Here is a 22,596-nt window from a genome sequence, read left to right as displayed (position 1 = left end):
CGGCCCCAGGCTGAGCCCCTACGAGCTGTAAGACCGCCTGACAAGGCAGGCAAGCCTTTCGTACTCATGTATTAGTGCTTCAAAGCGAGATATAATATCGCTGCATCCACTTTTCATGTGAAAGCTACCGAAGAGAGCTTCCATCCGCGAGAGACTTGCACAACACCGCAAAGTCACAGGCCTTTAGCACGAATATAGTAGTGGACATGCCACTACTAAAAGCCATCAAAACTGATCATCGATTAATACTTTCACAACTCTCAGTGCTTAAGGTTATTTTAAGGAAATGCCCCTGTCCATCTATACTGCTGCTACCTGAAAATGAACGACAAGCTCGCATACACGAAGCCTCTGTCAATAAATTGAATTGCCTACATGACATGCTACACAATGCCTCTGTCAAAATAACATTTCACATGAATATGAACGACAAGCAAACCAAATACAAAATATATGCTGCTGTCGATAACTAGAGTGACAAGCAAACCAAAAAGAACAAAAAAACAAATCCAAGAAGCCTCTGTCGCTGAACTAAAACTAAGATCTACCCACTTGCAATGAGCGACAAGCAACACACAGCCTCTGTCGATAGTGTACGATTTCAATAGCATGCACGACAAGCACACAAAGCCTCTGTCAATGTACCTACTGGATAAAATGAAATGAAATACTTCGAAGTACATCACAGTAAAAGGAAAGTAAGTATGCATTGCTCTCGTCAAGTAAACAAAAAACGAGTGGATTGAACTAGACCTTGACTGTTGTTTTGGTAGCATGAATCTTTACAACATACGTGACTTGAGGTCAATCTCTCAAGATTCATGGATTGCCAATATCTCTCGATCAAAACGTGCGACTCAGGTTTCGAAAGTGCAACGATTTGGGTGTAGAATAATACTATCTGACGAATAACCCGGACAATTTTGGTTTATCGTACGGTCCGCGTGAGCCAACACGTCCGAATCATTGACATAGTTCCGTACCTTGTACAACCCATATGCATCTTATCTAGTACTTGAAGAAGTAAGACAGTGTCAGTTTCAAGCAGTGCTCTCTCGGACTATGATTGGTAAAAAGTGAAGGCGAACTTCCCACTGCTGTACGACTGGTAGATCCGATTAGGGTAGTAGGGTGGTGGAAGCAACAACTAAACTTCCTATTTCCTGTTATAAAAGAAAGTTGAAGCAGTACGACAGCAAGAATCTACCCATTGTTGCATGCTGATCGGTCCGCAAGTTAAAATCCAAAGCTGTTCCGGGTTAAGCGCGGCTTTGTTTAAAGTCCAGAGAACTATTAGGGGGTGTCAGAATTAACACTGCTATTTCGTGTGAAATCGCACTGCTATTTGAGCTTCAAATAACATGGTTTTAGGGTGCGCGCGTTTGGAGGCATTCGCTAAGGAACTATAGGAAAAACTGTTTTGTAGGCATCGTTTCTGGGCCTGAATTCATGATGCGCATCATGGCGGCAGTGCCTGGGCGGGGTCTTCACTTGGGGCCATGGCCCTTTGCTACTTCTGGCATCCTTCGTACAGCCATTCTTCGATTTGCCGTTTAGACACAGACCTTCTCGATCGAGCCGCGTACTGGTTTCGAAGTCCCTTCGAATTCATGATCTCCAGAAAAGCTCCTCTACCAGGGTCGCAATACGCTCGGCTTCAACATCGCCGCATATAAGCAACACAAGCCCTGCAGCAGTAAGCCCGTATCAACGAGCATCTCGAGCGCCACATGTGATTCAGCCTCGGCAACGAACATCGTCGTCATCCTCCAGTCTAGCCGCTGCCGCAGCACTCGGACTTGTTGCTCTGCGTCCGCTCCGCAGGGGCGTCTATGGACACCCGACTGGCGCCCGAGGCCTTGCGCATCTGGTGGTTGGAGTAGTCGAAGTTGCGCAGGATCGTCGTCGCCGTGAGCGCGAAGGCCTAGCAGCAACAGCAACACCAGCGTCAGTCAGTCAGTCTCCGCCTCAAGCAGCAGCAGCGCTCCTCTGTCTCTTGGCCGACCTGCTCGACGTTGAGCGCCGTCTTGGCCGACGCCTCGATGAAGTAGAGTCCGTGCGCGGCGGCCCAGCTGCGGCCCTCGTCCTCGGGCACCTCGCGCTGGCGCTCGTCCACGTCGCACTTCATGCCCACGACCATGATCTCCACCTCGTCGTTGTGGCAGTTCTGGTGGCACTCCTGCAGCCAGCGGCCCAGGTGCTCGAAGCTCTCGCGCCGGCTCACGTCGTACACGAGCAGCGCGCCGTCCGCGCCCCGGTAGTAGCTGCGCGTGATGGAGAGGAAGGTCTCCCTGGCCGGCCGTGTCCCAGATCTCCAGCTTCACCTTGCGGCCGTCCACCTCCAGCAGCTTGGCGCCGAACTCGACGCCGATGGTCAGGTCGTGGATGGGCTGGAAGTGCTGCTCCGTGAACTGCAGCAGCAGCGACGACTTGCCCACCTCCGAGTCGCCGATGATGATGTACTTGAGCGTCACGAACACCATGCTCGCGCGCTGGCCTGCGTGGTCCGGGCCCCTGCTGCTTTCTGCCAGGCTGCTGCTCTTCCGCGCGGCGCTTGAAGCGGCGGGATCCGAAAATGGTTCTACGGAGGACGCAGTGTAAGGCCTCAGCGTTAGACGTGGAGCGTTTGATTGGAGCAAGGGGCGTTATATATGGGACAAAAGACATTTCCGCGTCGATTTGTGGTGGCCACCGTGCGCATATTGATTGACGTTTATAGAAGTTGTGCTACGTGCGCTGTCTGTAGACAATCTCATGGGGTGGGGTCGCACGAATGCGGACGCTTCACTCCGCGCAGTTACGGATACCTGCCAGATTCCTTGTGGAGCTTAGCGTACTCATCATAGAGGTCGCGGTACTTTTCGTACTTTTTGTGCTGGTCTAGCATGAAGAAATCGTAGGCATACATGGACGAGTGGTTTTTGCCGAGCCATGTCTGGAAGATCTCGTTGCGATACACCTCATCCTCCAGCATTTTGCTTCTGCTAATACCAGAGGCTCGCAGAGACCTTTTCTCGTCGGACGGAGAAACAACCACCCGGAGCGGGCCTGGCGACTGCACTCTTGAGATCGTGGTCTGAGCAGCAGCGAGAGCTTCGCCGCTGACGAGGAAAGTGGTCGTAGTCGCTGTCAATAGGAGGAAGGCGTATAGATTCATGGTTGGCGTTTCTTGCTTCTTGAGCAGGAGCAGGACTTGAGTGGCTCTATGGACTGCGGAGCGAAATTGGGAGTGAGCTTAGTTGTAAACGCGTTGCGCTGCTGGTCGGGCCAATTGCGAGTAAAATTAGGCTAGCCGACGGTATCTTGTCGGCGTCGCAGCGCTCCGTCACGCACTATGTACGTCTAATCTTGAAATCTTGAAATCTTGAATAAACACTGTTTGCCATCTGGCGACAGTAAACTGTTTCCCCCGTTTACACCCTTCGCATGCCATGACTATAATAATTGTGGTTTACGCGTTTTGTGGACGAAAACCAAACACTCGAAAAAAAAGAAACAAGGTTTGTACTGAGTCATTTAGTGTTTTAGCTCCTCATGTCAAGCTTAAATTTCCAGGAAGTTGGTCACTCATTATCAAAGCGATTATACTAGGCATGCATATAAAACGAGTACAAGGAGATGAGCAAAGCCTTCCTCTTTACAGTGTTGATCTACTGGTTTGCTAAACTCATTCTATTAATAAGAGGTATAGCATCGTGCTCATCAAAGCCACCCAACCTGTCCTACTGCGGGCGAACTGTACTTAGTCAAAACATGTCGTGACATCGTATGCTGAAAACCTGATCATAACGCTGTGATCTAACCGTATCTCGTAGCCGACGGTACAGTGCGACCCCCCGTTTTCGCGGCTGCTGACCTCTAATAAACTGTTAGAAATAATACTCCGCACATTCGGAGGCACTCAGATGATAGCTTTTGGGATAGGACTGGATTGCGCAAGTGGCGTGCGCATCTCCGTTTTCAAAGGTTTTCCCTGTATCAAGGGACGGATGACACGTTCTCCGAGATTGACTTAAACTCGGGTGCATAGACCTTTTCATACCCTTGCTCTCATTAAACATTTCTGTGTCGTACAAACGTTGCGTCGCCCCTCCTGGTACACTACGCTGACACTAACTCAGAAACACGAACTTTGTCTTAGCGCCAACATGGTATAAGACTGTGGATCTCTTCTCCGCAATGAAGTGTTGCTCTGAGGACTTTAAAAGATCTCCGATGAACTATTCGCAACTACTGGTGCCGCACGGGCTTCATTTATAAGGCCCGGATTAAGTGAAATACAGTATCAAATAGCAAATCATTTTAATGTCCATGGCATAGTTTATTACCCTCTCGTTTCTTTTATGGTCCACCCTCCGCGAAAACGGGGGATCGCACTGTATCTTGTCGGCGTCGCAGCGCTCCGTCACGCACTATGTACGTCTAATCTTGAAATCTTGAAATCTTGAATAAACACTGTTTGCCATCTGGCGACAGTAAACTGTTTCCCCCGTTTACACCCTTCGCATGCCATGACTATAATAATTGTGGTTTATGCGTTTTGTGGACGAAAACCAAACACTCGAAAAAAAAGAAACAAGGTTTGTACTGAGTCATTTAGTGTTTTAGCTCCTCATGTCAAGCTTAAATTTCCAGGAAGTTGGTCACTCATTATCAAAGCGATTATACTAGGCATGCATATAAAACGAGTACAAGGAGATGAGCAAAGCCTTCCTCTTTACAGTGTTGATCTACTGGTTTGCTAAACTCATTCTATTAATAAGAGGTATAGCATCGTGCTCATCAAAGCCACCCAACCTGTCCTACTGCGGGCGAACTGTACTTAGTCAAAACATGTCGTGACATCGTATGCTGAAAACCTGATCATAACGCTGTGATCTAACCGTATCTCGTAGCCGACGGTACAGTGCGACCCCCGTTTTCGCGGCTGCTGACCTCTAATAAACTGTTAGAAATAATACTCCGCACATTCGGAGGCACTCAGATGATAGCTTTTGGGATAGGACTGGATTGCGCAAGTGGCGTGCGCATCTCCGTTTTCAAAGGTTTTCCCTGTATCAAGGGACGGATGACACGTTCTCCGAGATTGACTTAAACTCGGGTGCATAGACCTTTTCATACCCTTGCTCTCATTAAACATTTCTGTGTCGTACAAACGTTGCGTCGCCCCTCCTGGTACACTACGCTGACACTAACTCAGAAACACGAACTTTGTCTTAGCGCCAACATGGTATAAGACTGTGGATCTCTTCTCCGCAATGAAGTGTTGCTCTGAGGACTTTAAAAGATCTCCGATGAACTATTCGCAACTACTGGTGCCGCACGGGCTTCATTTATAAGGCCCGGATTAAGTGAAATACAGTATCAAATAGCAAATCATTTTAATGTCCATGGCATAGTTTATTACCCTCTCGTTTCTTTTATGGTCCACCCTCCGCGAAAACGGGGGATCGCACTGTATCTTGTCGGCGTCGCAGCGCTCCGTCACGCACTATGTACGTCTAATCTTGAAATCTTGAAATCTTGAATAAACACTGTTTGCCATCTGGCGACAGTAAACTGTTTCCCCCGTTTACACCCTTCGCATGCCATGACTATAATAATTGTGGTTTATGCGTTTTGTGGACGAAAACCAAACACTCGAAAAAAAAGAAACAAGGTTTGTACTGAGTCATTTAGTGTTTTAGCTCCTCATGTCAAGCTTAAATTTCCAGGAAGTTGGTCACTCATTATCAAAGCGATTATACTAGGCATGCATATAAAACGAGTACAAGGAGATGAGCAAAGCCTTCCTCTTTACAGTGTTGATCTACTGGTTTGCTAAACTCATTCTATTAATAAGAGGTATAGCATCGTGCTCATCAAAGCCACCCAACCTGTCCTACTGCGGGCGAACTGTACTTAGTCAAAACATGTCGTGACATCGTATGCTGAAAACCTGATCATAACGCTGTGATCTAACCGTATCTCGTAGCCGACGGTACAGTGCGACCCCCCGTTTTCGCGGCTGCTGACCTCTAATAAACTGTTAGAAATAATACTCCGCACATTCGGAGGCACTCAGATGATAGCTTTTGGGATAGGACTGGATTGCGCAAGTGGCGTGCGCATCTCCGTTTTCAAAGGTTTTCCCTGTATCAAGGGACGGATGACACGTTCTCCGAGATTGACTTAAACTCGGGTGCATAGACCTTTTCATACCCTTGCTCTCATTAAACATTTCTGTGTCGTACAAACGTTGCGTCGCCCCTCCTGGTACACTACGCTGACACTAACTCAGAAACACGAACTTTGTCTTAGCGCCAACATGGTATAAGACTGTGGATCTCTTCTCCGCAATGAAGTGTTGCTCTGAGGACTTTAAAAGATCTCCGATGAACTATTCGCAACTACTGGTGCCGCACGGGCTTCATTTATAAGGCCCGGATTAAGTGAAATACAGTATCAAATAGCAAATCATTTTAATGTCCATGGCATAGTTTATTACCCTCTCGTTTCTTTTATGGTCCACCCTCCGCGAAAACGGGGGATCGCACTGTATCTTGTCGGCGTCGCAGCGCGTCACGGCGTCTAATGAAATCTTGAAATCTTGAATAAACACTGTTTGCCATCTGGCGACAGTAAACTCGCATGCCATGACTATAATAATTGTGGTTTATGCGTTTTGTGGACGAAAACCAAACACTTTGTACTGAGTCATTTACTCCTCCAGGAAGTTGGTCACTCATTATCAAAGCGATTATACTAGGCATGCATATAAAACGAGTACAAGGAGATGAGCAAAGCCTTCCTCTTTACAGTGTTGATCTACTGGTTTGCTAAACTCATTCTATTAATAAGAGGTATAGCATCGTGCTCATCAAAGCCACCCAACCTGTCCTACTGCGGGCGAACTGTACTTAGTCAAAAATTACCTAGGTTTAGGTAATTGTTTACCTAGATTTAGGTTAGGTTTAGGTAATTGTTTACCTAGATTTAGGTTATGTTTTGTCACTGTGCTATGGCCACTAATTACCAGCTGTCATTTTACACAGTGACAAAAATTAAACCTCGAATTGCTCACAGTCACATTCCACATAGAATACTCATGACCTTCTCACTGCTACATGAGGTCACAAGCGAAATGTAATATTTCATGGATTTGTGACAGTACAGGTAGTACAACTCTCTATTGCGAGTGTTTGTACATTCGGTACGAGATACGGTTAGATCACAGCGTTATGATCAGGTTTTCAGCATACGATGTCACGACATGTTTTGACTAAGTACAGTTCGCCCGCAGTAGGACAGGTTGGGTGGCACGATGCCATACCTCTTATTAATAGAATGAGTTTAGCAAACCAGTAGATCAACACTGTAAAGAGGAAGGCTTTGCTCATCTCCTTGTACTCGTTTTATATGCATGCCTAGTATAATCGCTTTGATAATGAGTGACCAACTTCCTGGAAATTTAAGCTTGACATGAGGAGCTAAAACACTAAATGACTCAGTACAAACCTTGTTTCTTTTTTTTCGAGTGTTTGGTTTTCGTCCACAAAACGCGTAAACCACAATTATTATAGTCATGGCATGCGAAGGGTGTAAACGGGGGAAACAGTTTACTGTCGCCAGATGGCAAACAGTGTTTATTCAAGATTTCAAGATTTCAAGATTAGACGTACATAGTGCGTGACGGAGCGCTGCGACGCCGACAAGATACCGTCGGCTAGCCTAATTTTACTCGCAATTGGCCCGACCAGCAGCGCAACGCGTTTACAACTAAGCTCACTCCCAATTTCGCTCCGCAGTCCATAGAGCCACTCAAGTCCTGCTCCTGCTCAAGAAGCAAGAAACGCCAACCATGAATCTATACGCCTTCCTCCTATTGACAGCGACTACGACCACTTTCCTCGTCAGCGGCGAAGCTCTCGCTGCTGCTCAGACCACGATCTCAAGAGTGCAGTCGCCAGGCCCGCTCCGGGTGGTTGTTTCTCCGTCCGACGAGAAAAGGTCTCTGCGAGCCTCTGGTATTAGCAGAAGCAAAATGCTGGAGGATGAGGTGTATCGCAACGAGATCTTCCAGACATGGCTCGGCAAAACCACTCGTCCATGTATGCCTACGATTTCTTCATGCTAGACCAGCACAAAAAGTACGAAAAGTACCGCGACCTCTATGATGAGTACGCTAAGCTCCACAAGGAATCTGGCAGGTATCCGTAACTGCGCGGAGTGAAGCGTCCGCATTCGTGCGACCCCACCCCATGAGATTGTCTACAGACAGCGCACGTAGCACAACTTCTATAAACGTCAATCAATATGCGCACGGTGGCCACCACAAATCGACGCGGAAATGTCTTTTGTCCCATATATAACGCCCCTTGCTCCAATCAAACGCTCCACGTCTAACGCTGAGGCCTTACACTGCGTCCTCCGTAGAACCATTTTCGGATCCCGCCGCTTCAAGCGCCGCGCGGAAGAGCAGCAGCCTGGCAGAAAGCAGCAGGGGCCCGGACCACGCAGGCCAGCGCGCGAGCATGGTGTTCGTGACGCTCAAGTACATCATCATCGGCGACTCGGAGGTGGGCAAGTCGTCGCTGCTGCTGCAGTTCACGGAGCAGCACTTCCAGCCCATCCACGACCTGACCATCGGCGTCGAGTTCGGCGCCAAGCTGCTGGAGGTGGACGGCCGCAAGGTGAAGCTGGAGATCTGGGACACGGCCGGCCAGGAGACCTTCCTCTCCATCACGCGCAGCTACTACCGGGGCGCGGACGGCGCGCTGCTCGTGTACGACGTGAGCCGGCGCGAGAGCTTCGAGCACCTGGGCCGCTGGCTGCAGGAGTGCCACCAGAACTGCCACAACGACGAGGTGGAGATCATGGTCGTGGGCATGAAGTGCGACGTGGACGAGCGCCAGCGCGAGGTGCCCGAGGACGAGGGCCGCAGCTGGGCCGCCGCGCACGGACTCTACTTCATCGAGGCGTCGGCCAAGACGGCGCTCAACGTCGAGCAGGTCGGCCAAGAGACAGAGGAGCGCTGCTGCTGCTTGAGGCGGAGACTGACTGACTGACGCTGGTGTTGCTGTTGCTGCTAGGCCTTCGCGCTCACGGCGACGACGATCCTGCGCAACTTCGACTACTCCAACCACCAGATGCGCAAGGCCTCGGGCGCCAGTCGGGTGTCCGTAGACACCCCAGCAGAGCGGACGCAGGCCAACAAGTCCGACTGCTGCGGCAGCGGCTAGACTGGAGGATGGAGGCGTCGACGCTCTCCTTCTGCAGCCAGAGAGCGAGCGTGTGTGAGTGAGTGAGTACCTCTATCGCTATGAGCTGACGCCGAGCGGCAGACGCAACAACAAGAGGGGAAGCTGTTATGCAATGGGATTGAAACTGTTGGTGGGTTATGGCGTCGCCACAGGCCGCAGGGCAGGGCTGTGCAGCGAACCCGGTCGAGAGACTAGAGCACTTCCGTCCGCTCGGCCGCTGCTTCGTCCAGCAGCTGCTGCACCCACTCGCCCACGGGGTTGTCGCCCGTGGCCAGGTAGTGCGCGTAGTGCGTGTGCAGGCACTTGACGTTCGTGTACTCGCGGATGCCGGCGATGCCCACGTCGCGCAGGAAGAACTCCCAGCGCCGGCGCTTGACCAGCTCCAGGTCGTGCGGCGTCATCATGCGCCAGCGCTGCTCCGCGTACTCTCGGTGGCTCTGCTTCATCCGCTGCATTGGCCACAGAGAGAGAGAGACAAGAGACACAAGAGACACAAGAGACACACGTCCGTTAGCTGCTGCTACCAGGCCAGACGTCCGTCCGTCGCTTGAGGCCGCACCTGCTTGGCCGCGTCGTCTCCGTCCAGGCGCCGCTGCAGCGCCAGCACGAGCTGCTGGTCCTCGAGCGAGGACACGCGCGCCTTGAGCTCCGCCGAGGCCAGCCAGTAGATGGTCGGGAAGGGCTCCACCTTGGCGCGCTGCTTCTTCTTGTACGCGTCCTCGGCGCTGCGCAGCGGGTAGAGCAGCAGCACGGCCGGCCGCTGCTCGGGCGACTCGCGCGCGCGCGACGTGCGGCCGCTGCCGTCGCCGGCCACGAAGGCGGCCACGCGCACCAGGTTGTTGGGCACGTAGCCCAGCGCCTCGCGCACCTGGGCCACGTCGGCGGCCGGCGCCTCGCAGGGCACGCCCTCGTGCGCCAGCTCCTCCTCCGTCGCCATGCTGACCAGCGATTGGGCCTTAATAAAACACCAAAATTTCCAATGTCATTTTTTATCAGTCAGAAATAGGCTCGAAGTGCGAGATAAAAAATAACACTGGCCCGGGAAAAGAGGTGCAGAGACGCACCTCTTTTTCCGGGACGGAGTGACCGACCTGTCGAAACTAATTAAGTACGCACAAGCACCTCTTATAACCTATCGTCATGAAAAGGATAGAATATCAAAGGTATTGGTGCGCACTTAACCAGTTAAAGAGCGACTTTCCACACGAAGGGACGCGATCCGTGGACATGGCTACACTTTGCAATTAGGACAAGAAGAGCGCTGGCAACGATGGACCCGGTCACGGCGCTGGACATGGAGCGCCGCTCGGGCATCTCGCAGCAGGAAGTGGACGACTTCGCGGAGCGCATGGACCTGGTACGCCTCGGCTGCTTTGACTGGGGGTTGCGCCGCCGTCTGACGCGCCGTTGCAGATCGCCCAGGCCATGGAGGACGTCAAGAACGGCACGTTCGACCCGCTCCAGTGCAACGTACGTGGCCTCTGCCGTTGCTACGGTGCTGTGTTGTGTTCTGTGCTGATGCTGATGCTGCGGACGCCGCTGGTGCTGGCAGATCCCGGGCTACAAGACGCCGGAGCAGGCGGAGCTGCAGCGCCAGGAGCGCGCCAAGCGAGAGGAGGAGCGACGCCGGCGCGACGAGGAGCGCAGACACAGGGAGAAGATGGAGGAGCGCGACAACTGGTGGCACAAGGCGGAGCTGCGCTACTCGATGAGAGACGCCGAGGAGAAGGACGAGGTGGATGGAGACAGGGCCAACATGAGCAAGAGCGAACGCTGGGCCAACCGCATCCTCGCGGCCTACAAGGCGCGCGACGCCAACGACTACTCGCTGTGGGACCAGTGGGTACCCGAAGACCCCGTGTCGCTGCAGGAGAAGGCGGAGAGAGAGGCCGAGCTCGAGAAGCTGCGCAACCGCGAGTTCGAGACCAACAACCCCGAGTTCTGCAACCAGTTCAAGAAGGACATGGAGCAGCGCCAGCGCTCCCAGGAGGAAAAGGCTCGCACTGCTGAGCGTGAGCGGCCGGTGACTTGTGTGTTTTGCATATCTAGATTGACGTGGATTTTGTTGTGTGTGCAGGTCTGAAGCAGAAGGGCAACCGCTTGTACAAGAAGCAGCAGTACCCGGACGCCATCAAGAGCTACATGGAGGCTCTGTCAGCCTCTCCTTTCAATGTGGCGGTTCTCGCCAATATCGCGCAGTGCTACTTGCGGCTGGACCAGCTGGACGACTGCATCGAGTTCTGCACGCGCACCTTGTGCGTTGATGAGAACTACGTGAAAGCGTTGTCACGACGAGCAACGGCTTGGCACCGACAGAAGAAACTGAAAGAAGCCGCTGAGGACATGAAAAAAGCGTTTGAGCTGGACGGCGACAACGCTGACATCGTGGAGCAGCACTCGATCATCGTCGGAGACTACGAGGATTCGGTCGCCAACAGTGAATTGGAAGTGGCTTTAAATTCCAAGCGCAAAACGGGGGAAGCAAACCCCGGGAAATTATCGCTTGGGCCATCCTCTGTCGAGGAGCTGCGATTCGCGATAGAATTACTCAAAAAGATGGACGAGCAAGCACCTGCGGGCAATGCAACCGCAGAAGGGCCCTTGCAAGATGCATGGATAGCTTACGACCTCCTACTGCCTTTCGTGGAGAGGAATGAGCACGTCCGCGCGAAGTTCCGGACGTCTGGCGAGATGGAAAAACTCTGCAATCGTATTGTAGCTGCGCTGGATTCACGAGATCCTGAAGCTGAGGCCGATAGCTCCCGGCAACAAACGGAGGAAGTGACCATCAGCGCAATGATGAACTGCGCAGCGGCAGCTGTGGCCGACACACCCCGGAACCAAGTGGTTATGTTTCGTCATGTGGATTTCCGAAAGCTGGTATTGGCCTCATTCGGGGAAATGCCTTCCAGACCAACTTCATGGATAGTCCAAGCTAGTATCATCCGCTTTCTGGAGCAGGCTGTTGATTCAAAGAGCTGGCGGAACGCGATGATTTCATCGGAACAAGTACTCGCATCACTTTTTGCAGCTTTGGGCCTTCGCATCGACGAAGTGGGCGATGAAAGGGCTTCGAAAACAACAATTACCCTGGCAGCATCGAGTATTTGTTTTACGTTGAGCAGTGAGAATGCTGGCATTCAGGCGTTCAGTGGTCGTGGTGGCGAATGCCTTGCGGCTGTCGCTGATGCACTAGAAGCGAGTGGTCGTACCAAGTCTAGTGCTACGACGCAAAATGTATTGGGCTTTCTGAGCAATTTGTCCACCGATAGCGCAATTCGTAAGACCATCGAGGGCAATAACTGCGAGGACACTCGCCGAAAACTCGTGCAGGTCTCGCTTCAGATCGCACAGGAAACATACAGCGAAGAGCAATCGGCATCTTCAACTTCGAGGAATTATACAAGCTCTGAACGAGCTCTCGGAGCACTACTAAACCTATCGTTTGCTGAAGTCTCGCAAGTACGGACTCACGACCTCCTTGAATTCGGGGCTGTTGATGCCATCGAGAGTATTCTTACCCCGACAAGATCATCAAGCTTTGCAGAGTCGATTCTCGTCTTGTCACGAGTTGCAAGTCTCCTTTGCCGTCTGCACTCTTCCTGCAGAGGCGAGAACACATCAAAAGAAGACGTGCTTTGTCGTATTACCGGGCAAAGCTTTCTGTCGAAGCTCTACACGGTGTGTGAACTCGCTAACGCGAGCTTCAGTGGCAAGGCGTCTGCGATTCCGAATGAGCTTTGGCAGCTTTGTGCTCAGATTTGGTGCCACATGGGCTGGTGCGCTCACGTCACAAGTGTTCGTGCTTTATTGCGCCAGAAAAATGCCGTGCCGCTGCTGACTCAAGTGATTGCACTTGCAAACGCGCAGAAGAGTTATCATCGACCGACTGGCGAGACAACTGCGTGCGAGCGACTCGTAGGAAATGTCGTCAAGGTGCTGATTGCGATGCAGTCGGATCATGATCTGGACGATAGTAAGACATTCAGGAAGAAGAGCACGCTTGCTGTGCTGGTGAAAGCTCTGCAAGAGCTATCAGACGGGCTCGCTCGCAAAAACGTTGCTATTCTACTTGCGAAGCTGTGCCAGTCCGACTCGCAGGTGAAGGACACAGTTCGCGAGCTGCGAGGAATCGAGATGATGCTGTCGGTCAGTCAATCGCTAAAGCAACGTCCTGCGGTCTTGTCACGCTAGACGTTAAGAGCAGTTGCCAGTTTGTACTCTTCGAGCGGGACACTTCGTGAAAGCTTAGCTGTATTTTGCAGCGATCTTACTGTAAGCATTATTATTCTAGCAGATGTGCTTCAACCCCGACCGCGATACAGCAGCTAACCAAGTACAATAGCATTCCCATCAACAGTTAGTTTTCTAACCCGCGTTGCATGACAACAACAAAGTAGCCTCATCACCTGAGGAAGAGCGAGAATGGGCGCATGTACGAGATGACGTACTTCTGCATGCCAGTTTCCTGTTAAAAATGCACCAAAATGTTAGCGAAGAGGATCGAGGTTTGCATGAGCATTCGCGGCAAAACACTTACGCCCTCCTTCTCAATCTTGAATAGAGTGTAGTTGGTTTTTGAACAGCGGACGTCTGCCATGGGGTTGATGAATTTCTGCAGAAACGGGTGCTGTCAGCGAATTCACCTCGTTAAGTGGGAAAAGCGTTCAACCCCCACCTGAATGTTGGAGCGGTAGACCTCGCTCTTGCTGTCCACGGACGTTGAACGAGCCCGAAAAAAGTGAAATCGAGTCGCCTACATCGTTGAAGGTTAGAAATTCAACAACCAACACATACAAGAAGACAACCGTACCGGAGTATTTAAACGAACGCTGAGCTCCTGCTTTCTCGCTTCCTGCTTGATGTCGAAATGAACTCGACCCGTTGCCTTCGTGGCCAGCAGTCGAAAGCGCTTCGTGTCCGCGGATGGAGTCATCAAAACTTTCCCTCCGTAGCAAGAGTCCGTCCAGCTAGTCGTAAAGCTCTCGTCTAAGCTGCGAGATACAAACCGCACCGGTGAGTGGGCAGCAAAATACATCATAATCCCACGATTTATTTTTTAAGCGTGCACTTCCTCACCTGAATCGAAACTTGTACTTGTTGAGTCGCTTCCGCGCGAACAAACAAAAGTCCGTCTGGCTGTCGTGAACTTGCGGGATGTAAATCCGGAAAAACTTGGTCCCATAGCGAGGAACCTGCCGCCAAAACAAATATCTAAGCACTAGACAACATTTTACTGTCCAATATTTGCATTACCTCAACTCCAGTGGTTAGCTCCATTACGAGGATCGAGAACGACGGAGGTGTGTGGTGCAAGAATGCCATCGGGCCCGTGACATTGTCGCACTCGTCGTGTTCCTGCCATCGCCAATAACGAAAACCAGGTCAACTACTGCACAAGACCCCAAATTCAATGCACTCGCCTCGTCGGTAATTGTCTTGGTGTCAGAAGGTGAAGTTTTAGTCGCTGGTTGTGCGGGACTACTGACAGATCGAGTCGTTCTTGTAGCTGGTGATGCTGCTGGAGGAACCGTTGCTCCCCTCGTGCCGTCCCGCTTGGGAGATGGTTCCTCGTCCATCGGTGCCACCGATTCGTGCTTGGGCGAGTCATTCACAAACCAGTCTTGACACTCGTCTCCGTCGCTGGCATTGGAGTCTCGGTCCTCGAACTCCTGCTTGAGCCTACAGCAGAACCAGCAGTCCACTCAGTCGAATCCACCCAAACGCATTATAAACTAGCAATACTCACCTATTGGCGAAGTCGCCCATGGCGCTTTCCTCCATCATGGTGGATGTCAGGCGAATTACTCAGTGCGGAGCCACACGCTCTGCCTGGTTCTGGGCGAAACGGAGAATAACGCTCTAGTCTCGGACAATGACAAGCGCCAAATTCAGCAGGTTTGGCTGAAATAGACCGTGTATCACCTCCGCCATGGACGCGCATGGGCTTTGAATTTCTAGTTGATGCATCTGGACATGGATTCCTGCCATGGATGCCTTTCATGCTGACTATCCGGCAACTTTTCTCTCAAGTGATGCATTGACCTAGTTCGTTTCTTCGTCTTTGGCTTCCACCTCGCTAGTGCTCTCCATCGATCTTATCGTCGATTCCGGCAGCTAAATGTACCATGCTAGTCAAACATGTCGATCAACCTTATCGCTCCACTAAAAATATTGGCGCCGAGCTAGTCTGGCATGCCTCAACACTGCTCTGGTCATCACGGAGATGTCTCGAGAGGCATCGGCAGTCTCCGAGACGCACTACGAGCTCATTCGAGACGCTATCTTCGACAATGACCGAGCTCGCGTAGCCGAGCTGTTAGCCGTGCCTGGTGTCGATGTCGACCACTTCGATGCTGGCGGCCAAACGCTGCTGCATCTCGCCTGCTTCTGGGGCCGAATGGAACTAACGAAGCTGCTGCTGGCAGCAGGGGCGAGTCTCAAGACAAAAAATGCTGCCGGGTGCACAGCGTTAGACCTCGCAACGCACTGGGGGCACTCGTCAGTAGCGGAGGTCATTCGACTGCGAGGAGGCAGTAGTGTTTGGGAGGACAAGCTCGGAGCTCTGCAAGTTGAGCTCGAAGACCTCACGCTTCGCGCCGAGCACCTCGAGACGCAGAACAACGACAAACGTCGTCGCCTCGACGCAATGGCGATGGAATTGCAGTCGGTGCAGACACAACTTGCAGAGGAGAAGAGTGCCCACGCACTCACGATGGAGATGTTTCAACGAGCGCAGCAGCAGCTTCGCAGCCAAGTCGACACCAACCAGCAGCTCGAACAGGAGAGAGCGAGTCTCACCGAGCAGTTGATGGAGTTGAGGGTGGCGCTTGCCAACGCTGAGAGAGCGAAGGAACGAGCCCACGAAGACATGGCGGCGTTGAAAGCGCATCGAGACGATGTCCTGGCACAAATGCAGGCAAGTGTCAAGCAGCAGGAGCAGGCGGCTCACAACTGGCAGCGAGCCGAAGTGGCTGCAGCGATGTCGGACTCGCAGCGCAACTTCGCGTTGGCAGAGCGCGACCAGTTCCACCGAGCGCAACTAGCCTCGCTAGCTGAGCTACTTGTGACGACCGAGCGGCTGGGGGCAGCCGAAGACGAGCTCATGAAGCTCAAGACGGACTTGGCCGAGCACATCTTCGACATGAAGCGGAAGCACCGCAACCAAAAGCTCGCGGCCAAAGCCATGGCCTCGAGTCACGGGAACAACCGCACTCAGGGCGGTCGCCGGCCGAACACCACACCTATCGAGATGGCGACGGTAAGCGAGAAGAAAACACGAAAGCCCGAGGACGTGCAGCAACTACTGCAGGTAGCGAGGGCGACACCTAAGAAAATGTTTTCGCTTGCGGCTCGCGAGCACGGAGATCGAGTGTGTTGTGAAGAGCAGCAGAAGCTTCGAGAGCGGAAGTGTCGACAGCAACGAGTAGAGAATCAGTATCGCGCGCACGGATTCCGAGCTCCTGTAGTGGACGCGGAGGTTTTCCAGGAGGAATTCGTGTCCACCGTGCGAGCTTTTGCGTCGTCGCGGAGTGAGAAGTGGCAAAATCTCAAACGCGATAGAGATCGTCAGGCACGTTTTGCTACCACAACACTCGCTCGGCCGATTTCCACGGCGCCGCTGCCACTTGAGTCGCCGTCAGGCTCGGACGGAACGCTGAACTACAGTCTCTACAGGAAGTACGCGCTACCATTGCCGCAGAATTCAGGATCGACTAACTTAAGGCAAGTCACCTCCTGCACGGAGCTGCGCATGCACGCAGACTTCTTGGCCGAGACTAAGAAGAAAGTTGCAGACTACCCACAGCTTCAGGAGGAGCCGACTAGCAGAGAAGGAGAGAAGCCCGGAGGGTTCTTGCCGATGGTCTAACCGTAATGCGATCTACTTGCGTGGAGAGGGTCGAAAGAGTTTACTACTTGATGGACGTGGGGTCTTGTCCCCACCACTTGAAGCGCTTGAAAGCAGTCTTCTACCTGCTGGGGTGGCAGACTTGGGTCGCTCAAGTCTTTTTGGTGACGTTGCGAGGACCGGAGAGCTTGATCGTCGAGGAGAAGTGCTGGACGGAAAAGAACCTTGTGGCTTCTGTGGAGTTGCGAGGGGAGCTAAGTGCACGATCATGCATCCCGACAACGGATCGAATCTCTCTAGTTGTTGTTGACGTCTCGGGTCTGCCCCCTTCTCACTAGCTTTTCGTGACGCCTCCAGGACCTGATGAACCTGCGCGTGACTGAGCTGTAGCATCGCTGCTAGCTGTCTGGTCTCCTTGTCGTGCATCGCGCGCGTCAATGCTAAGGCCTTCTGAACGTCGAGTAGCTGCGTCTTCACTCTGTCGAGCTCTCGTCGATGCTTCACACGCTCCTCCGCAGCCTCTTCAAGGTCCACCGAGAGCTGATGATGATTGACCACAAGTTGATGCAGCCTGCTGCGCAGTTTGTTGCACATGATGGCATCGCCTCCAGCGTTCGGAGTGTTCTCGAACACTTCCAGACGAGCTTCGAGGTCCCCGTTGACGCCTTTCAACTCCTGATACGCTTTAGCAAGACGCTGGTTCTCCTCTTTCATACCCTTCACGACGTTTGCGTGGATAATACGCTGCTCTTCCAGTCTAGCAGCGACGATATCGTCCACCAACCCAGCGAGATCGTCCGCAAAGGCGTCAAGAAGAGCGTCCGTGTCCTGCCACGTTCGGTCGAGAAACACTCGCGTCAAGTCGAAGAGATGTTCCGCTGCTCGTTCATGGTCCTCGATCGCCTCCATGTGGCTGTCCACGGACGGCGAGCCTGCTTTATCCAGCGATTCGAGTGTGCGGTGCAGTGACCGCTCCTTCCAAAGCTGCACGCTCGAGAAGAACTCGTGTCGCGGATGTGGTGCAGTCGTTCCGGTAGATGTTGAAGACTTTCTCGCATGACCATCGGAGACGTCGCCACAGACCTTGTGGCACTGCTGTTTGAGCGTATCGAGCCGCGAGCGGATCGTCGAGTGGAGTGAAGACACCGTCGTGTTCGTGGGGCTCGCCATTCGGGTTGAGCTGTGGCGAGAACCACCAGGAAGGTGATCGATGGGATGGAGCAGCGGACCATGCTACCGACACTACCCCGTATTTATAGGGGATGACAACGCCCTCAATGCCCGGCACATGGAGACCAGAGCTCTCCTCCACGCCGGGTGAGTGCTATCGACCATGCGTGATGTCGGTTCTCTCTCCGGTGAGGCCCCAGCACCACCGACGCTGGTGCCGGTGAATGGAAATGGTCTGGACATGTCCTTCCGAGACGTCTTACTGCCTCTGAGTCGCCACGAACTCGTGCTGGTCATCGGCAAGTACGTCGTGCTGCAGAACACGCAGACGCAGGAGTTGAGCTTCGTCACGGGACAGGAGCAATCGTCGGCCTCTCTCGGCGAGATCACCGCAATGGCGTTGTGTGGAAAGCGTCGCCACCTCTCAGTTTGTCGTGCTGCAGTGAAAGCCGACGACGGAGTGGCGGACAACATCAGTTCGCCAGCCTCCATCTCCGTCTACAGCATCCCCGCAAGAAGCGAGAAGGCTGAATCGACTACCAACTGCAAAAGTGGAGGCACTCGCCGCATTGTGCTGCTCAAGACGCTGACCGTGGCCTGGACGGACAAGTTCGTCGGCACCGCGTTGTCTCCTGATGGTAAGCTGGTGAGTGCTCAGGCCGCGAACGCGAGTTGGAGTCTCGGCGTCTGGGATTGGGGTCGCGGACGACAGATTGCTCTCTCGGACGTGCACTGCCGAGTGTCCCGAGTCCGCTTCAACGTCATCGATATGGCGCAATTGTCCACGAGCGGCGGCAGTTTACTGCGGATCTGGACGCTCTGCGAGTACACGCTCAAGCCGCTGGCGAGTTTCAAGTCTGGTGACGAGACGAGAGTGAAAAACGTGGTGAGCTACGCAGACCACGCGTGGCTGCCCGACGACGTGCTGGTAGGTTTGCTCGAAGACGGCGACGTGCAGTTGATAGTGAACGCCGAACTGGTTCAGACGCTTCGTGCAGTGCACAAAGGTTTGGGGAGGATGCTGTGCATGAGTCCGCTAACCAGCGGCGAAGGCGTCGTGGTTGGTGGCACCCATGGGCTGGTGTCGGTCGTGCGAGTGGCATCGAAAATGCTGAAGGCAAACGAGAAGGAGCTGCATCTCCAGCGTCGCATGCGAATTCCACACACGTACGTGATGCACATTGTGGAGTGCTGCTTCATGAGCGACTCACGAATTGAATGTACTGTTGTGGTTCTTATGGTACTCGCAGCGAGCGCGTTGCAAGCGTGACAGCGGATCCGGCAGCGTCCATGCTGCTTTGCTGCACTGAAAACGGCTACGGCGCGTACGACCTCAGCAACATGTGCCTCCTTCGCGGCGACGATGAAACAATTGCGCTGAGCTTGTTGTCGTCCACGCCGCTCTCGCAGCAAATGGAGCGACTGTGTGCAGCTTCGAGACGACCGTGTTTTGCTGCAGCCTGTCGAGCGCCGGACGGAGACGCAGCAGTTCACGTGTGGAACCAAACGGATTGCCACGAGTGCTTCATCTCTCACCCGCTGGAGCAGCAGGCGCCGCTGAGTATCGACATGCACCCCGCGGGTTCCGAATTGTTGATCACGTTCTCGTCTAAGCTTCAGGTCTTCTTCGTTCTGCACGATTCGCTGCGTTTGGCCTTCGAGATGCCGCAGAAGCAGCTCTCGCTCGCACAATACAGTCCGAGTGGTGCCTTGTTCGCAGCAGTTCACGCAACCAACAAGGCTGTGTTTGTGTATCGAAGTTTATCGCGCGTACAGCGCGAGCCGCAGCTTGTCGGGGTGTTTCGAGAATTTCGCGACACGGTCGAGGTATTCCGCTGGGCTGTGCATGACAGCAGCTTCTTCGCTGTCGATGCAGCTGGAGAGCTGCGTCACTGTCAGTTGCGGTGGCAATCTGGGGGAGAAGTGGAAGACCTTGTGGTATCGCACGCAGTAGCACAGACACTTGCACCGGGCAATGCTATTGTGGCGTTCGCTACCAGCTACGTGGACCGTGAAAGCCACGACTACGCAGTCTTCGTGGTTGAAAAGCGGGTCACCGCAGCTCCGCACAAGCGAACCAGCAGTCACTGCGTTATTCGCGCGTGGGTGAATGGAGAGCTAGCATCGGACGCTCTTCATAACTCCAGTGGTTCATCTGTCGGCGAGAATATGTCATTCGAGGTCACATCTCTCGAGGCAGGACCAGGTTTGGGCGCTAGCACGGGTAGCGATGGCACGGTGTACTCGAATTTGCTATTCGCTGGTACAGCACAGGGTGCTGTTGTGCTTTTCAGCTGGAAGCGCGGTCCTCGAAAAAACGAAAGTCATCCGACGATTCTCCTTAGCCAAGCAATTAAGCGTGTCGACTTGCATACAGCTCCGATAGTGGGTTTGTTCTACGCGTCTCGTTCGCGGTTGCTGCTCTCCAATGCGCGAAATGGCGTTGTGCTAGCGAGTAAACTGTGTCGGGAGATTTTGGGGGATGGAGAGAGCTCCTCGGCCTTGGCGACGGCAATTCGAGACGACCAAAACCTCCACGACTTGTCCATCAACTCTTTTACCGGCATTTGCCAGCCAGAGGAGCTAGCAGTGTACGATCGCAACAAGGTAGAGCTGACTCGCCTGAAGCTGATGGATCTGGACAGCGAGCTCCAGCAGTTCAAGATGGAGAATGAAATGCTCATTCGGCAGGCGAGTGAACAGCGGAACAGATTCGAGAACACAATGCAGAACCAGTTAGCTGCACACGCCAGGACAGCTGAGGAGGAACAAAAGGCGCTTCGAGCAGAACTTGATGTGCGATTCGACGGGGCCATTCATGAAAGGGAGGCCAAGCTGCGCTCGTTGTCCGAAGACGCGCGGTCTGCACAAGATCACTACTTGGTAACGCTAGAAAAGCTTCAAACAGAACGCGACTCGCTCCGCGAACAACTTCATGCGGCGAAACTTGATTTGGAAGATGAGCAGAAGCGAGCGCAAGAACGTGAGCTCCAGCTCGAGTATGACAGCAGGAAGAAGCTTCGAGAGGCCAAAGCTCAGTACGACGCAACGCAGAAGAAGTTGACTGACGAGCTTGAGATCACGCACAAGAAGCTGCAAGAAGTGCTGCGACAGCAAGACCAAGACCAACTCGTGCAAATGGGGCTGCTCGCTGCCTCGATCGATTGCGAAAAGCAAAAGGGGGCGATGCAGCTTGCTGAGCAGCATGGGAAGGCTGCCGCGTTGAACCAAGAAGTTAAAATGCTGCTCAGTGCGCTGAACCATAAGGACGGCGAGTTGCAGCAAATGTGCTGCGACTACGACGAACGCGTACACGAAATCGAAATGCTCCGTGAAAAGCTGGCGGACGAGAAAGCGCTTACCAAGAAGGTAATGAGCGAGAAAGATGAGACTGCAGCGCACCTCGCGGAGCAGCGGCGGCTGTTTGAGAACCTGCAGCGCTTAGACGGCGTGCACCGTTCACAGCTTGAGCTTTTACAGAAGCACATCTTGCCAAAAGACCGTGAATTGGCGCACATGCAAGAGCACCTCAATCAGCTGCACGACGCCAACCAAGAGGTTGTGGTGCAGGCAAACATCAGCGATCGACTGCGTGTTGAAACTTCCTCACTTGCTCGAAAACACGAACGCGAGTTGGAAACAGCACTCAAGCGTCTGGAGCACGTCCGACACTCGATTGTGGTGCTGCAAGAAGAACTTGGTGAGCTTGTCCGACGTAGCGCGGTGCAGGAGAAAAGCACTCTCGTCACGGAGATCGGCCGCCTGCATAAGCGAATGACTCGCCAATTGGACGCGCTTCAGGCTCGTGGTGACTCTGCAGATGAGGTGAACGCCGAGCTTCATCGTCAAAACCGCTTTTTATTGCAGAATAAGCATTCGCTGCGTCGTCAAGTAGAAGCTGGGAACCGAGAGAAGCACAAACTCGCAGCAGCGCTGTCCTACCAAAATGCGTCACTGGTGACTGAGCTCAACACGTATCGGAAGGCCAACAAAGAGCTCGAGCGGAGACTCCAACGACATGAAGAGCTCGGGGCGAAATTCAGTGGATCTGCACGAAGTACAGTCTCATCAAGTCGAATTGAGACGAACCGGAGCCAGAACCAGGAGGTTCCTGAGACCAACGAGGAATCTGCTGAGGTGGACGGACGGAAGTTGGTGTTACCGACGCAGACGTCAGCGACGGCAGAGTTGGTGGCCAGTCGAAGTAGTAGCAATGCACAGTCGTTGACAGGAAGGCGAGAGCCTTCAAGACTAAAGCCACGCCCCAAATCAGCGGCAGCTTCAAGTACAAGAAGGAGTCGTTTGCTCTAATTACTCTTAACAAGTGCAGCAGCA

At 53.1% G+C, this 22,596-nt stretch overlaps 9 protein-coding genes across 9 annotated transcripts; 4 read left to right on the top strand and 5 right to left on the bottom strand.

The window, feature by feature from the left end:
- Nucleotides 1-1,774: 1,774 nt before the first annotated feature.
- Nucleotides 1,775-2,483, bottom strand: IUM83_06753 (rab family protein; the record flags this gene model as incomplete). The annotated part of the gene is made up of 3 exons (XM_067930984.1): nucleotides 1,775-1,924; nucleotides 2,006-2,167; nucleotides 2,232-2,483. 3 exons carry the CDS (start codon nucleotides 2,481-2,483, stop codon nucleotides 1,775-1,777), a joined length of 564 nt encoding a protein of 187 aa, XP_067789823.1.
- A 314-nt stretch (nucleotides 2,484-2,797) lies between these two features.
- Nucleotides 2,798-3,157, bottom strand: IUM83_06752 (putative secreted RxLR effector protein; the record flags this gene model as incomplete). The annotated part of the gene is made up of 1 exon (XM_067930983.1): nucleotides 2,798-3,157. One exon carries the CDS (start codon nucleotides 3,155-3,157, stop codon nucleotides 2,798-2,800), a length of 360 nt encoding a protein of 119 aa, XP_067789627.1.
- Nucleotides 3,158-8,513: 5,356 nt separating this feature from the next.
- On the top strand, nucleotides 8,514-9,221 carry IUM83_06751 (Ras-related protein RABB1b; the record flags this gene model as incomplete). The annotated part of the gene is made up of 2 exons (XM_067930982.1): nucleotides 8,514-8,990; nucleotides 9,072-9,221. The coding sequence occupies 2 exons, from the start codon at nucleotides 8,514-8,516 to the stop codon at nucleotides 9,219-9,221; spliced, it is 627 nt and encodes a 208-aa protein (XP_067789831.1).
- A 212-nt stretch (nucleotides 9,222-9,433) lies between these two features.
- Nucleotides 9,434-10,179, bottom strand: IUM83_06750 (DUF501 domain-containing protein; the record flags this gene model as incomplete). Its single annotated transcript, XM_067930981.1, has 2 exons — nucleotides 9,434-9,691; nucleotides 9,802-10,179. 2 exons carry the CDS (start codon nucleotides 10,177-10,179, stop codon nucleotides 9,434-9,436), a joined length of 636 nt encoding a protein of 211 aa, XP_067789626.1.
- Nucleotides 10,180-10,512: 333 nt separating this feature from the next.
- Nucleotides 10,513-13,436, top strand: IUM83_06749 (uncharacterized protein; the record flags this gene model as incomplete). The annotated part of the gene is made up of 5 exons (XM_067930980.1): nucleotides 10,513-10,599; nucleotides 10,656-10,712; nucleotides 10,795-11,254; nucleotides 11,320-12,086; nucleotides 13,062-13,436. The coding sequence occupies 5 exons, from the start codon at nucleotides 10,513-10,515 to the stop codon at nucleotides 13,434-13,436; spliced, it is 1,746 nt and encodes a 581-aa protein (XP_067789721.1).
- A 91-nt stretch (nucleotides 13,437-13,527) lies between these two features.
- On the bottom strand, nucleotides 13,528-15,029 carry IUM83_06748 (uncharacterized protein; the record flags this gene model as incomplete). Its single annotated transcript, XM_067930979.1, has 9 exons — nucleotides 13,528-13,570; nucleotides 13,652-13,710; nucleotides 13,783-13,857; nucleotides 13,921-13,998; nucleotides 14,056-14,236; nucleotides 14,322-14,437; nucleotides 14,499-14,600; nucleotides 14,666-14,924; nucleotides 14,992-15,029. 9 exons carry the CDS (start codon nucleotides 15,027-15,029, stop codon nucleotides 13,528-13,530), a joined length of 951 nt encoding a protein of 316 aa, XP_067789795.1.
- A 439-nt stretch (nucleotides 15,030-15,468) lies between these two features.
- Nucleotides 15,469-17,112, top strand: IUM83_06747 (Tyrosine kinase; the record flags this gene model as incomplete). The annotated part of the gene is made up of 1 exon (XM_067930978.1): nucleotides 15,469-17,112. One exon carries the CDS (start codon nucleotides 15,469-15,471, stop codon nucleotides 17,110-17,112), a length of 1,644 nt encoding a protein of 547 aa, XP_067789642.1.
- A 130-nt stretch (nucleotides 17,113-17,242) lies between these two features.
- Nucleotides 17,243-18,261, bottom strand: IUM83_06746 (60S ribosomal protein L22 1; the record flags this gene model as incomplete). The annotated part of the gene is made up of 2 exons (XM_067930977.1): nucleotides 17,243-17,345; nucleotides 17,441-18,261. The coding sequence occupies 2 exons, from the start codon at nucleotides 18,259-18,261 to the stop codon at nucleotides 17,243-17,245; spliced, it is 924 nt and encodes a 307-aa protein (XP_067789789.1).
- Nucleotides 18,262-18,424: 163 nt separating this feature from the next.
- On the top strand, nucleotides 18,425-22,572 carry IUM83_06745 (WD repeat-containing protein 65; the record flags this gene model as incomplete). The annotated part of the gene is made up of 2 exons (XM_067930976.1): nucleotides 18,425-19,428; nucleotides 19,512-22,572. 2 exons carry the CDS (start codon nucleotides 18,425-18,427, stop codon nucleotides 22,570-22,572), a joined length of 4,065 nt encoding a protein of 1,354 aa, XP_067789790.1.
- Nucleotides 22,573-22,596: the final 24 nt, after the last annotated feature.

The sequence above is a fragment of the Phytophthora cinnamomi genome (genome assembly GCF_018691715.1).
Source record: "Phytophthora cinnamomi strain GKB4 chromosome Unknown Contig50, whole genome shotgun sequence".
Classification (NCBI taxonomy): domain Eukaryota; phylum Oomycota; class Peronosporomycetes; order Peronosporales; family Peronosporaceae; genus Phytophthora; species Phytophthora cinnamomi.
This window is presented reverse-complemented; position numbering and strand designations above follow the sequence as displayed.